Source organism: Zalophus californianus, chromosome X (genome assembly GCF_009762305.2).
Source record: "Zalophus californianus isolate mZalCal1 chromosome X, mZalCal1.pri.v2, whole genome shotgun sequence".
Classification (NCBI taxonomy): domain Eukaryota; kingdom Metazoa; phylum Chordata; class Mammalia; order Carnivora; family Otariidae; genus Zalophus; species Zalophus californianus.
Window position 1 is genome coordinate 119,107,556 of NC_045612.1, and position 14,965 is coordinate 119,122,520.

Consider the following 14,965-nt stretch of genomic DNA (forward strand, 5'->3'; position numbering starts at 1 on the left):
GTTGACTGAACAATCACAGCCATGTAACATAGAGTAGTGACTTAATTTCTGGCATGTGGTAGGTGCTTAATGAACCTTGGTTGAATGGATGAATGAATGAACGAATGAATGAACAAACCAGTCAGCTGACGAGGATGATGTCCATAGTGGCCTACACAAGAATCTCTCACCGTGGTCTTGTTATGTTTAACACTTCCATCAATTATTTGGATCACAGGCATATGAGAAACGTAAGGCGAATTTACTAGAAGCCTGTGAAATTGTGATTTATTATAAGAAATATATATTTGGTCTTCACTTCTGGCACAGAGCTCCGGAAGCCCTTGGAATTTCCTGTAATGGAGAGCCACGCAGGTGTCTTGTTTTATGTTAATGAGGTGACTGACTGCTCCAAGCTGAGGTTGGGCGTTTGCTACCAGTAGAGCGAACTTGAACTTTCAGTCCCAGTCCCACTGCCTGCCCCCCATCTCCACCTCTGCCCAATGATTCAATCAGTTGTGCCCCTGTCATGAAGCTTCCATAAAACCCCAAAAGGACAGGGTTCAGTGAACACATGGAGATTTGGGGACAGTCCCGTGCTGGGAGAGGGCTTGGAAGCTTTGCGCCTTTCCCCATACCTTGTCCTGTGCATCTCTTCATTTAGCTTTTGATTCGTGTCCTTTTGTATTGTTTAAAATAAACCCATAATCTAGTAGGTAAAATGTCCCTCTAAGTTCCAGAAGCTGGTCTAGCAAATTAATTGAATCCAAGAAGGAAGCGGGTCGTTGGAGCCTCTGATCTATAGCTGGTCAGTGGGAAGCACAGGTGACAACCAGACTTGGAATTGGCATCTGAATTTTCCGGGGGGGAGGGGGGCGGACGGCGGGGCGGGGGGGGGGCAGTCTCTGGGACCGAGCCCTTAACATGTGGGACCCGATGCTGCCCCTGGGTAGCGAGTGTCGGAATTGAGCTGAATTGTAGGACGTCCCGCTGGTGGGGGAGAGCTGCTTCCTGGTGCGGGAACCCCACACCCGAGTGCGCACGTGGTGGAACTGCCGGCCGGAACTGTTCGTAACAGAATAAACCTGGGAAGATAGTCACGGACTGGATCGTAGGAGAAAAATGAAAATTCTCTCGACTGGTTGGAAACCGGACCAAGAGGGGTAAGCACAGGCCTGAGCCCCAGGTATGAGACGGCAGTGTCCCCCGGGCCCCCGGAGCATCCTATTCGGAGAGCAAGGACGGTGGAGAAGCCGCAGGTGCCTTGCTCCTCCCCTGCCATCACTCGACCCAGACTCTTCTGGGAGTTCCAGTGACTGTTCGGTGGTAAAGATACTTTCTGCTGGTCGGCCCTCAGCCTCTTTGCCCCTTGTGCGGTACTGGATGACATCTGACACCCTGTGCCCTTCGTGGGCTCTCTTCTACTTCTCTCCTTCCACTTGGGCCTCGTTCCTCTGCTTCTCTCATTTTTCCTCCGTAGCCTCTTTGACCCTCCCTCTCACGGTTTCCCTTTCCCTTTATATTTAAGAGACCGTGTTCCTCAAATTCTAATCTGTGTGTTTTGAGTCCGTGTCTCTCCCCAGTCATTTAAAATGTACTCGTGGAGGACCGGCGGGGGCGGGGGGGGGGGGGGGGCATGACCATGTCCTCACCCATCCACGCCGGAAAGCCCAGACTGCCTTTCGTGCCTCTCCTTTTCCAGCCCCAGGTGCACGTACCCAGTGGGAGGCCACCGGGGATGCCCCCCCCCCCCCCCCCCCCCCCCCGCCACCGCCCGGGGCCAGAGCTCAGCCCTCACGGTGGCTTGTCTGCCAGCCTCATGACCAACACAATGACCTTTGTAAAGCACAGACCAGATCCGTTCTAGTGCCTTCCCTCTGCCGCTCCCCTGCCTCTGGGATCCGCAAGGCGTTCACCCGACCTGATTCCCAGCCTACGGCCCCCGGCCACCTGCCTTCCTTTCCCTCCCCAACTCCCCTCCCCCAACACACACACACCCTGTGCTCTGGGCCCTCTGTCGGAAAAATCGCCTCCCCAACACCCTGACAGTACCGTTTTCCTGTCCGTGTGCTTTCTGATGTTGCCAGGGATGCTCTCTCCCTTCCCTGTTCTACCTTTCCCTTGTCTTCCGTTCCCTGCGCTGATCCACCCTGCTCTGCCCCGTCCCTTCCTACTCTTGTCCTTCTCCCCCGTTCTCTACCCTCTCCTCCCGGGCGGGTCCCAACCAAACAGCAGCAGCCCGCTCAGCTCAGCTCTGAGCTGTCCGCACATTCTCTTTCTCTCCTCTCACCTTCTTTGTCGTGATACTAGAGGGCTTGCAGCCGGTAGGGTCGCCCTGGTTTAGGAGGGTTCTCTGGGGCCCATCAGTCTACGGGTGACTCGGAGACGGGCACCGTCTCTCGTGAAGTCTTGTGCCTCTTGTCGATGTTAGCACTTGGAAGGTGATTCCATGCATGCTTATGGAACTGGCTGGAATTCTGCAGAAGACTTGCAAATGGTGAACCCTGTGAAACTACTGTTCTTCTTAGTCAGTGTTAGCAGTTTTGTGTGGTTTGATCTAATATGCCCATTTTGTGTGTTTGCTATTCCTGTTTTGGCTTGCAGAAGTATTCTTCAGTCAGACTGACTTAACTCAGGGGGCTCAAAGAATATTTTTCACCTTTATGAGCCATCTCCCATCCTGCTCATTATACGTATCTGATTGTTCTGGTCAAACATGGAGGCATACCCCAGAAATGTTATAAATGTATACTCTTCTTTCTCGCTGTTAACAATTTTTCCATCATGCTTTTTCCAACTCAGATGGTTTTTCATAAACATCAGTGAGATTTTGAGGCTGTTGGTAAAGGTAACTTTAAGAATTGTCCTATGTTATCAGCCTCATGAAAAGAACATGGTGAAGTTATGAACAAGGCAGAAATGGTGACTTGCTCATTTGCATACAGTTCTTCAAGGGGAACGTAGGTCAAGGTATCACCTGGAGAATTTGTGAATATTTTGTCCAATGGTTTTGATTTCTAAGACTGTGATACAGAACCAGAGTTGTCCTTAAATTGAAAATGTCTTCCATATTAAATGTAGAACCTGTTCCGTATTCTGCCTTCCCACTTTAACATCTAACAGTCATATTAGGTAAAAGCCAAAAAAGTGTTCTGCCGGGTGTATAATTGAGTGGTTTTGCTAGACACTTTTAAAACAAAACCAATAGCATAGCTAGTCATGATTGTCCCTTTTGGTGCTGGATTGAATTTTTTTTTTAATTTTGTTCTGGACACATCATCAGGTTTTCCCATGGATGTAGTTAGATCACAAATGAATCTCTTTCTGACTGTCTGAAGTTTTAAGCTGCCATGCTCCTCACTGATCTCGCCAGGAGACAGTAAAATTGGCCAGGACCATCAGTTAAAGGAATAGTTGATTGTGGGTGTGGACTTCTAGGAGGCTGGCTCCAGTGAAAAATGAGAAGCAAAATCAGAAGAAAATGTTGGACAGGCTAAACGAGTTTTCAAAGTCTTTTCTGGCTTACCAGGAGCCAGAGGTATTGAATGTAGAAGGTTTGGGGGATTATCTCAAACTAAGGCATTAAAAGATCAGGTTGTTGGAGGATTTTGATTCAAGGTCTTGCACTTTTTTTTTTTGGAAGGCTTGAGCAACAAAGCGTCAGATTTTTTGGAAGAGATTTTGTAGGAGAGGGTGGTCTCTAACTTGTCTTAATTAATGTTTGCTTCTGAGGTGGGTGCTCAACCCAACCAACTGGAAGGCTGTTACCTGTCAGAGAACCCTTCACCCTGTGGTTTTCAGTATTCATCCCTGTAGTTGACTTGAATTTCTATAAATATCTTTAGTAGAGACAGTGAAGGTAAGTGGGTCAACCAAATGCTTAAACCATGGTACAGAAACCAGTGATGCTTGGAAACATATGGCTCATGACCAAGATAAAGGCTTTTCTATGCTTGGATGTGTTGAGAACTGTGGTCCCATAGTCTCTGGGTATGCACGAAGGCTCGTGAAACCAGCAGTCAGTCATTATCGGTACAATAATAGCCTTTATGCTGAACATTTAGACTGCTCTTGAAAACACCCTTTTGACTTTGAGGGAGAGGTTCTAATGAATAAAAGCTCTATATAGAAATAATCATGTCCAGTAAGAAAAACCATTCTATTTTCATTTTCATTCCAAGAAGTCACCAAAATGTCAGCTAGATATACTTGCCGCATGTTATGCTTACTTTTAAATATGGAGGGATACCTTTTTATGAATTGGGCTTGAGCTCAAGAGTTTCTCTTTCTGTCACATGTGTTAGTTGTAGACAGGGAATGGGTTATAATTCTACTGCCAAATTTCATACAGCTATTGTTAAATCTGTGCTGTGGGTTTTCTTCCCTCTTAGGTATTTTTTTCTCCCCTCTTTAATATATATCTTATGATACATATATAATATATAATTATATGCCAATATTATATATATATTTTATATATATATTTTAAATCTAGCTAGCTACTAGAGATTGCGTGAAAGTCAAATACTAAAGAAAGTGAACAAAGCAGAGACCATGGGCTGGTCCTCTGCCTATATTCTGCCAGGGTCAGGTAAATGAACTTCAGTCAGCCTGTGATGCCCCATGAGAAGGGGTCCCCCGTGGAAGGAAGGAGTTTGCAGGGGTGGAAGCCCAGCGTTCAGCGGAGAGAACCGACATCCTGACCAGCTGAGTCACGTGGTGGGAGGGGGCTCTCTGTCTCTGTCTCTTTCTCTCTCTCTCTCTCTCTCTCTCTCTCTTCTCCCCCCCCCCCCCCCCCGCCTTCTCCTCCACATCCCGTCCTCTGATGTCACAAGTCTGTTCTTCCCTGGGAGAGCTGATTAGCATTCAGTGGGTGCTGTTGGCCGGGAGTGAGCGGCGCGGGGGCTGGCGGGCGGGGGCGCGGCTGTCCCCCGGGAGCCGCAGTGGGACGGGGCGCAGGATGGCCGTGTTCTAACTGGGATCCTCGCTGACGTGTGGCCGCCGGCTCCTTGGCAGCTGTCTTTTTGGACCAGTAGGCAGAGGGGAAACTGACGCTGACGAGCCTTTTGCATCTTGGAAGGGACTGCAATCTACTGTAGTGAAGAACAGAACCTCTCAATCACACGGTGTAAATAAGAGACGGAGGGGAGTCCAAAAGAAAAGGAAGAGGAGGGGAAAAGTGTGTGTTGGGGGAGCGGGGAAAAGCATTTTTGGTGGATGGTATGAAGCCAGCCATGGAAACTGCAGCCGAGGAACATACTGAACAAAGCCAAGAGAGAAAAGGTACCCGGCACTCTGACAATAGCCTGTTTCAAGCTTTTCACTGGGGGGTGCTTTCAAAGGGGGAGCCCGGTTTTGTGTCTCTCGTAAAATAGCTCTGAAACAATCCCTCTGGCATGGTCTTGCTTTCAGGGTGGTTTTTGCCTGTAGGCTGATGTTCGATTAATAGAGCAGCCTTTCTTCAGCCCATTCCTGTTCCAAATCTTCCCACCGAACGTGGGATTTCCCAGGATGTCCACAGTTTGTCACCTTGGGTAGCTGAATTGGGGAAACGGTCTTTTTTTTTTTTTCTTGTTAATATAATGAGTCATAACTTGGGTCCCCACGTTCTGCATGTTATACTCCAGGGGCATGGAATGCATTGTTTTCTGCTAATGCTGGGGAGGATCTGGAGGGGGCCGCAAACTAAATATGCTTTGGTTCCGCTAATGCCGTAGTGATGTTGGATGTTTTCTAGTTCTCTTATTGAATACGATAGTAGTCTTTCCCTGTATAAAGCCCTGACTGTGACATGTAATAACCATTTACAGCAGGAGCTTCAGAGAGGGGACGTCAGCTCTGTCACCCTGGTGCTGATGGAGAGGGGTGGAGGGTCCCCTGCCATTTATGACTTGGAGATTTGGAGGAGGAGAATTGGTAAAGGTCCTGTCCCTAAAGGGGAATCTTACCACAATGTTGACATAAGGAATGGCCTTTTTAGAGAAATACGTGTTTAGCAGGAAGAAGATGACCGAAAGTAGAAGCTAAAATTCATCTGTCTTTTCCTAGATAAAAACCGGTCTCGAGTGCGATAGCGCGTAGAATCCGCTCAGCCACTGTTAAATTACAATGTGAGACGCCGCTCACCTGTCTCCCGCGCCCAAAGCTACAGACTGTCCTAAAGGCGCAGGAACGCAGTCTAACACCTGCAGTGGTTCTAAGACCACTGGCCTCCATGCAGAGGGTGTCTCCCCGGCCCCGGGACCGGCTGACAGGCACTAAGCAACAGTGATTTTTCCAGGGCGGGAGCACAACTCCGTTTTACTTAGGAAGATGTGGGTTGAACGGTCTGAAATTGCTGAAGTAGTCAACCATTTTACACCTACAAACATGGCAATTTCATGTATTTGAGCCTAGCAGGCTTGGGTAGAAGCTGCTTGTTTTTTATACGGAATTTCTTCTGTACACAGCGCTTTAATAACATTGTATCCTAAGCAGCGCAATCTCGTTTTTCCAGTTAATTAAATTTCAAAGTCTGATAAAATCTGCGTAACAAATTTGCCATTTTAACCATTTTGCCATTTTGAAGTGTGTATTTCGGTGGCCTTAAGTATTGGAATTTTAAAATTGGCAGTTTAATTCAATCCCCGCATGAAACCTACCTCGCCCCCCCAAACAAAACAAAACAGAAACCTTGCCTTTTCTTGTATGTATATATTTTTAATTTTACTTTATTTTTATTTTATTTTTTTAAGATTTTATTTATTTATTTGACACAGAGAGAGAGAGACAGCGAGAGAGGGAACACAAGCAGGGCGGGCAGCAGAGGGAGAGGGAGAAGCAGGCTTCCTGAGGAGCAGGGAGCCCGACGCGGGGCTCGATCTCAGGACCCTTGGACCATGACCTGAGCACAAGGCAGACACTTAATGACTGAGCCACCCAGTCACCCCTATATTTTTAATTTGATATGAGTGACCAGATAGCAATAAGAGAAGCTCTGGGGGAGTATTTATGAAGCCGAGGATTGGAGATAAAAGTAAAGATTGATTTCTGCAATGATTAGAGATCAAGTTTGTGGGGCGTAATCATGTAATAGCATTGTTGGGGGGATGCCTCTCACAGTTCACCGCAATGTTTTCCCAAAACAGATGATTTCATTTAGTGCCCACTTTAATACCATATTAATACCAAACATGTTAATGGTATTATGGCAAATACCATATTAATAAACCAGAGTAACCATTGATAAACCATTAATAAAACCATCTTGGTCTCTGCAAAAAACATACCTTTTTTTTTTTTTCCCCTCTCCAAAAGCAAGTGAGGGGCATAAAGCCAATATGAAATCCTTAGTGCACAGCTCTGTATCTCATCCTCGTTTAGTCTTATGGACTGCTATGATTTTACATCAACTAAATACTCTTTAACACCGAATCCACAGGCGGTATGTACTACATCTATTGACCATCTGTAGGCAAAAACTCATTAGTGAGTTAGCCATGGTTTCAGAGACAAAATTAGAAGCAAGAGATGATGCCTGGAGGAACTTTAAAAATTGCCAACATTGATAGACACTAGCTGTTGAGGTAATTCAGACATGCCAGGTGAACGCAAGCTGTTGTCAGGTGTAGAGTTCAGGCGTGAGTCAGCATCCGGGCCTGGGCGTATGTGTCCGCCACCGCCCCGGCGGCTGTGGTCACTATGGGACCCGTCACCAATGCTGATTTGGAGGATGACTTATCTGCTAATCTTCGTGTAGCCGAACAAGTTCACGGGCCGGCTGCACCCAAGTCAAAACCCACACAAGTATCACCTTTGTCATTTCCCCCGGTTTGCTTGCCCATTGTCATTCTAGGTGCGCGCACGCGCGTGCGCGCACACACACACACACACACACACACACACACACACACTCTCACACACACACGTTTCTGCCTGCTTGTCACTCCAGTATTCCTTCCAATTTCATTTGAAATTTATAAGTGTTGATTTCCTTGAAATGTACGTTTAAAATTTTGACATCATTGGAGAAGGCATGATATAATTCTAGAGCTGGTGGATGTGTGTGTGTGTGTGTGTGTGTGTGTGTGTGTGTGTGTGTGTGTGTGTTTCTTTTAAGCCTTTCAGCAAGGGATTTAATTTCCGAAATTTAATCCTATACATTTTGTCACTTCCCAAAGAGTTTTTCATGCACGTCTATTTTTTCCCCCTTTCCCATTAGTTTTTAGTACTTGGTGCTAGGGGCCATACCTGCCTCTTAATTTGGGGTATTATTGCCCAATGGGAATTCTAGCTTTGGATAATTACTACTTTGGAGAATTGTTTGGATTAATATTAAGAATAGAAATTACACTTAGCTGTATAAATTGACTTCAACTCTTTTAGTTGGCCTCACTTCCTTCGGCAGGACAAAGAGAGCTATTTCTTTAAATCAGGAGGACTTTGTTCCTAATCTAAACAAAAATAATCCAAATCCTAAAAATATATATATATATATATGTATATGTGCGTGTGTGTGTTTGAAACTGCCTCATGGCTTTTGCCCCAGAACACTACTAGATGATCAAAATTCCCCAGAAGTATTCAGTTGCTACCCAGAAATGTTTAAGGAAAGCAAGCTGGTCTACTCAGATGGCTGTAAGAAATGTCAGGTTATTACAAATAACGGTTTTTACGTTAGAAGCATTAAATTGAATCAAAGTGTAAGGATTGAGGAAACAGATTCACTGAAATGGAATAAGTGGAAGGAATGAATAAGACAGAGTCAAAGGACCATGGGCCTCACTAATCAAGAGACGGAGAGCTAGGCTTCTGCTCATCTCTGTGGAGTCTCACTTGATGTCAATTCATTTGTGAAAACCAGTGCATCGGGAAGTGCTGGGAGTGCTCAGTCAAGGGGGAGAAAACAACTGAATCAATTGCTGTATTGTGTGAAAAAAATCTGTGATGCAAATTGTTTTTATTACATGTAGGAAATTGGAATCTACTGAAACAATTATTGCGGAGCTAGTTAAGTGCCTAGAGTTACTGCTGAAATAATTTTGAGAGTTCCAGGCATCAAACCACATAGGAAGAAAAATGTAGTAAACTGGAAATAATGTGTAATTGGAAATAAATTCTAGGACGTAAGCACCGTAAGAAATGAATTCAGATTGTTGACTTGTGTAAAAAAATTAACACATTCATTTAAATTTTTTGATCAAATATAATGTCTTACATGTTTAGGTTTGGTTTGGTTTGTTTGTTTTAATTTAAATGCGTGCACCTTGGGCCCTATCTGATTTTCTTTTTAGGAAGAAAACTCTTCTAGAATATATGGCCTGTGAGCTAAGAACCCTGAGGGACACATTTAACATGTTATGCTCTTCCTGGTGATGTAGAAATGATTTGATTTTGAGATTTTTATTGACAATTTCTAACTTGATTATGTGAATATGGTACAGAGAAAGTTTTAGATGCAGTTTTTCCCTCTAAGAGTCTGCCAAGGAGGACATTTGGAGAGAGGGTGTCTGGGGAATAGGCTGTAGAGAAAGGCATGGCGGACCAGATGGTGCTGGACGTATGTGGTAGGTCTGATACAGCTTGTTTTTACCTTGTTTTATTTTATTTTTTAGAAAGTTAAGGGTGGAGAAGATCTCAATGAGTCATTTAGTGCATCTCCTACTTTTATATTGTTTCCGTTAGCGTATTTTTCAAGACTTGGCCTGGCTGTTTCATTAGACAAAGAATTCCGACCCATTTCTGGAAATTTAGAATTGCCTTCCATGAAACTGGGTGGAAACCTCGAGTTCAGATTGTCATGTTACAAATCGCATTTTTCTGTGACTTGCAACTACAAGTCGATTTAGAGTAAGTCATCTTAATGACATGACTTGGGAGCCTTGTTGTATCTGATAACGTGTGAAATAGCCAGTGAGTGTCCCCCCCCGAAGTAAATTTCCCCTCACTGGGACTTGGTGATGAATTGGATTGTTCCAGAGACATGCTCTTGCTTTTTTCTCCTTGGGGCCAAATGTACAGCCCTGTGAGAATGGCCGACCAGGAATAGGGGTGGCCGTGGGACGGAGGAACATGGCGACACACGCTCGCTTGTGAGAAAGGGAGGCTCCGGTCTCAGCTGCACGAATGGACCTGGTTGTTCATTCATTCGTTCCTTTAATAATCCTCTCCTTTGAAACATCGTCCATCCTCTCTCCTCCCAGCACACGGGAGAGGAGTACAGGGGCACTTAACTCATCTTAGGGACCACTATGTATATAGCAGGATCTTGGTTTTAAGCGTAATTTTGCTGTCTCGGTGGCAGATTAAATAGCAGGACGACAGTAGCAGAGGGGAGAACTTTCCTCCTCAGCCAGTCCGGGGACCTGTCTCTTCCAGACACGTGTAAAAAGAGAAAATAAACTAGCTTTCTCTTTTGGAGGCTGATTTGATTAATTGCGTTGACTTCTTTCTGTATCCAAGCCTTCCTCGCCACGCTCGGTAGCCAGGGTCAGCCCGCTTCATCCAGGAAGGGCCAGAGAGTAAATATTTTAGGCTTTGTAGGCCACGCAGTCTCTGTTGTAACTACTCAAATCTACGGTTGTAGCATGAAACAGCCGTGGCTAGTACATAAACCAATAAAATGTGGCCAAGTGCCGATAAAACTTTATTGACAAAAACAGGTGGCCATCGCTTGCTGACCTCTGCCTGGTGTTGTTAGAGCTTTCCCTTAATATTTGAAATAATACCTCAGAACGAAGGATGATAGACCCAGCTTTCAAAGACCTTGCCTAGGGAGTATGGTCTTTCGAAGGAAGCTCAGTCTTTGTCACTTAGTTGCCTCCGGTGATAATTCTGTAGATGCCAGAAAGTATACCGGTCTGCAGTTCAGTTACTCCACAGCCTTGTCACAGAAAGACATCACACTGTCTAAGTAACCAGACAAAAAAGGTACAAAGAAGGTACATTGTTTTGTTTTCCTTTCCTCAATTCCCCGTTGTTTGTTTCATACCCACCTTTGGTGATGACCACCCACGGTTGTGACTGTCACCATCAGCCACCACCGCACCCCTCAGCCCCAGCTCTACGTAGTAGCTCAGATGTCATAGACTTTTGTGCTGCTTCCAGAATATAGGGCGGTCTCCTGCCCATCCCTGGCTTCCGCTCCCCTAAGGGGAACATTTGCAGTCTTCCCTCGGTCGGGCCTCAGCCAGGACCTTCCTGGCTGTGTGTGTCCATTTTCCCCTTTTTTGCCAGTTGCCCAGCATCGTGACAGTGTTTTAATTAGACCATTCAAGCTGAGGCTTCTCCGTGCAATCCTGTGACTCCGTCCTAAGTGTTGGGACCCCGTCCTTTTTAAACAAAGATGATACCGCAGTGCTCTTTGAAATTTTGGCATTAGTTTTATATTTCATGTCTCCAAGATTTGGGTCCAAAATAGAAAATAGACATGGCTTTCTTTTCTTTCATGTCTAAAGATTTACTGTTGTAAAAAGGCCTTCCCAGAAGTATTGGACAACAGCCATCCCCTTGCTGACCCCATCTCCACATCTGCTGGAGTAGGAGTATTTTTACGCTGAACTAAGCATGTCTGGCATGGCCGCCATGTTTTGGTCAGAAAATACAGAAGCTTTGGGCAGTCCATGGTTTTTTATTGTCCTTGCCTAACAGCCTGTGCCTGATTGCCTGACTGTCTGGAGACTTCCCCATGCATGAGGAGATGAGAACAGAGAATGGATGTATCCTGTGCAGAGATGCAGGGAATTGCATGGCCTGCCTTGGGTGAGGTCAGTGTGGTGGGGGACCTGGAGGTTCGTTTCTTGGTCCACAGGGTCCCTGGGTGCTACCTTGCCTTCAACCAGATATTCTTCCAGCAGACATTTATGGGGCACCTGCTGTGCTTTGGGCATGGAGAGAGAAATGTTTCTTTAGAGGACGATGAGAAATTTCCAGATCAAAAGTGCTCGAGCTCCTTGCAGTGCTCTTGCCGGAGGTTGATGTGGAGGGCTCACAGCCACTTACCCTGCTTCTGGTTCTTTCCACCAGCCCCACTGGGTGTCTTGGCTCTCAGACAACGTAGCACAACCCACATCTGAGAGAGCATCTCCTGAGCAGTGAAGCAAAAATCTAAATCCCGGGAAAGTTGAGAGTTAAGGCCTTTCCAGAACCCCGAAATAACCTCAAGAGCTTGGGACCCGAGACCTTTCTTGAGGAGGCACAGAGGTACAGCTCACCTCCCCACTGACCTCAGCAAAGCTCTTGTCGGGCGAACCACTGCCTCAGCAAAAGAGGAGAAACTGGTAGCAAATGCGCGGGCTGCAGTGGGCTGGTCTGGGGGTTTCGGAGGCCCGCCCTCTGGAGTCACATGGCCCAGGTTCGTACCCAGGCTCATCCTCCCCTGGCTGCATGATGTCGTGGGCAGGCGACCTCCCTTCTCCTTGCCCTTGCTCTCTCCATCTGGAAAGCTAGAACACTGAGAGCACCGATTTCCCAGGATGGCTGTGGCCGACACCGTGACCTTGCGTTCTCGAGGTAGCAGGTGCAGCGTGCTTTGCGTGGCGCCTGCGCGGCCCGGGCGCTCGGTAATCGGGGCTGCCCTCAGCACCACTGACGACGAGGCGGCTGCAAGTAGTGTCCTTGGGCAGGTCCGATCTGGCCCTAGCCCCTTTTTCTCCCCTTTTAAACATCTTTAAACGTGTTTACATTGTTTACACGTCTTTTAAGAGGCAGTTTTGCTTTCCCTTGACGCCATAAAGGCTTTCTCTGAAACACCACCTAGAAAAGTCTCCCACTCGCCAGTGGGGGAGAACCTCGGGAGTTTTTGGGGACCGTGCGCGCTGCCGGTGGGGTTCCGTGGAGGCTTTGTGAGGTTCTCCGCGGCCCTGGTCGGGCATTCGCTCTGTCGCCCCGCAGCGTGGCTGTCGGCTCAAGCCTCCCCCTCAGCGGTCCCAGGCGCCCCGTGGAGCATGCTGCCCTGATCTGCCGATGGAGTCATGGCCCACACCAACGTCAGAATCGCTTTTTCTCCTGAAATATTTGTGGCCGCCCCACAGGGCCTAACCCCTTGTGAGGTTCTGTGTGATTCGCAGACACACACTGGCCGTAGTTGACCTTTTGAGCTCTTGGGGATTTTAAGATCGTGGCTGCACTCAGTTCCCAGCAGCCGTCTCCGGGTCAGGCACGCCGCTAGAGAAGTGTCTTTCCCACCAGTCCCTTAAGAAGTGGGAAAGAGAGTCCTGCTGTCAGCTAGGGACCCAAGTCCCCAGGAGGCCACTCGTCACCATGTGTGTGAGGAGGCAGTGGTTGGAGCCCAAGCCCGGCAGCCCTTACTCTCTCAGACACCGGGAGGTCATTGGAACAGGATTTAATCCAGAACATTCTAGACTCCGAAGTACTGAGCTTAAGAAGAGCTGACAGAGAATACTGCAGATGTCAGTGGCAGGACAGGAGTTTGATCCAAGATTCAGCAGGCCATGGGGTCACTGGCCAGATTTTCAAGGCTGCAGCTGGGTACCATCACGGAGGGTGAGCCTGTAGTCACCCTTGTTCGTGTGGCCGCAGTGAATGTGGCGCTCTGTTGGTCCGAAAGGGAAATACCCAGAAAGAGCAGCAGTCTTGGGAGAAGCCGGACTTCCACTATAAATAGTGTCTGCCCAAAGTGAGCGTTCTGAGGGGCGGGGTGGGGGCACATCATGGTGACAGTGAGGAAGGAGAAGGCGATTTGGGTGAGTTTCGTCAACGTCAAGAACGGAGGAGACTCCAGCGTTCTCGATTCATCCTGCCTCGGTCATCAGCCGGTACGGAAAGGTTGTGGTTTCAGTCGCGTGTTTTTTAAACTCCTCATTTCCTTTAACTATATGGTAAAAGAATAAATGCTGATATAGAATCTTTGCTGGAGATAGAGACACTGACTCTTTGCCACCTGAAATTGGCAGTGAACAGCAGAGCTGAAATGGAAATTGGCAGGTACCACTGGATGTACCCAGGCTCAAAGAACCACCAGTACCATCCCGTGCCAACCCTGGGGGACAGGGCTAGCCCCTTGAGCAGTCCAGGTAAATACAGCCTCGGGCTGAATTCTAATAGCAAGTCAACTGTTATCTTTAATATTATTTGTAATGGCTCTTTCAGTGTGGTGCTATTTTATGTTTTGTTTGATGCATTAATTTGTTCGCAGGGGCGTGGGTGGAATTGGCCCTTGACGATTTTTTTAATCATCTTTTGTTTTTCTCTCCTCCTCTCCATTCCACCCCATCTTTGGCCTCTTTCTTCTCCCTCTTTCCCCTTTCCTTGCCCTCACCTCTTCTTCTCAAAGGGAGCAGTGTGCAATGACATAAAGCTTTGGGGTAACTCTGAAATTTCCAATGTCTGAACCAGTGACAGGGGGTGGTGGTGGGTGTCACGTGTGTCCTCTATGGCACTAAGAACGGGGCCGGGGCGCTCAAGGAGCCTTGGCCCCAAGAGGCCCGGGAGTGTCCCCCAATGGCTTCCTGGCCCCACTGCTTTGCAGCGCTCTGTTTGAACATCTTTGTCTTTGAGAAGGATAAAACCCAAGCCCATGACATGAGGATCGGATAACTGTGTACTCGATCCCATCAGGTAGGTCTGTTGGGTCTGGTTTCTGGTTTCCTTGCTCACAAGGAACACTGGTCTCTCAGAACTGCTAGGTGCTAGGTTGGAGTGAGATATGGGGGGGCCCAGAAGCGGGGAGAACGCCCACCGTCCCCATTCCCCAAGTCTACACCTGTCTTAGGACCTGGCTCAGTTAGCTAAAACTCAAATGACTTCAAAGTTATTTAAAACGTGGAGAGAAGGGGATGGTGGTGGATCAGAGAAACACAACAGGCTTCAAGTATTGCTATGGTTTTTCGTGATTCCTTAGTGTTACTCTTCCCAAATAGTTGCATTGCCTACTTTTTCAGGAATCAGTCAGAAATGATCGTGTAGAATCTACAACTCAAGAAAGAGCAACCCTGAGGTACAATGTAGGTTGAGGTACAAAGTCCAACACTTATCATTAATTCAATAA

General features: G+C 47.1%; 1 protein-coding gene across 6 annotated transcripts in view; it reads left to right on the forward strand.

Annotated features, from left to right (window-relative positions):
* The window catches only part of GPM6B (glycoprotein M6B), a 156,048-nt gene that overhangs the window by 106,398 nt on the left and 34,685 nt on the right, over nucleotides 1-14,965 (forward strand). The window contains exons 1-2 of one of the 6 annotated variants that reach the window (XM_027609434.2): nucleotides 4,855-5,262; nucleotides 13,872-13,991. The exons of 1 other annotated variant lie outside the window; for it this stretch is intronic. In XM_027609434.2, the coding sequence (XP_027465235.1) occupies nucleotides 5,202-5,262; nucleotides 13,872-13,991 (181 nt within the window). In that variant the 5' untranslated portion in view covers nucleotides 4,855-5,201. Of the gene's footprint in view, nucleotides 1-4,854; nucleotides 5,263-13,871; nucleotides 13,992-14,965 lie in introns of those variants that run through there. 4 more of the 6 variants (XM_027609436.2, XM_027609435.2, XM_027609437.2 and 1 more) reach the window with 4 other exon arrangements.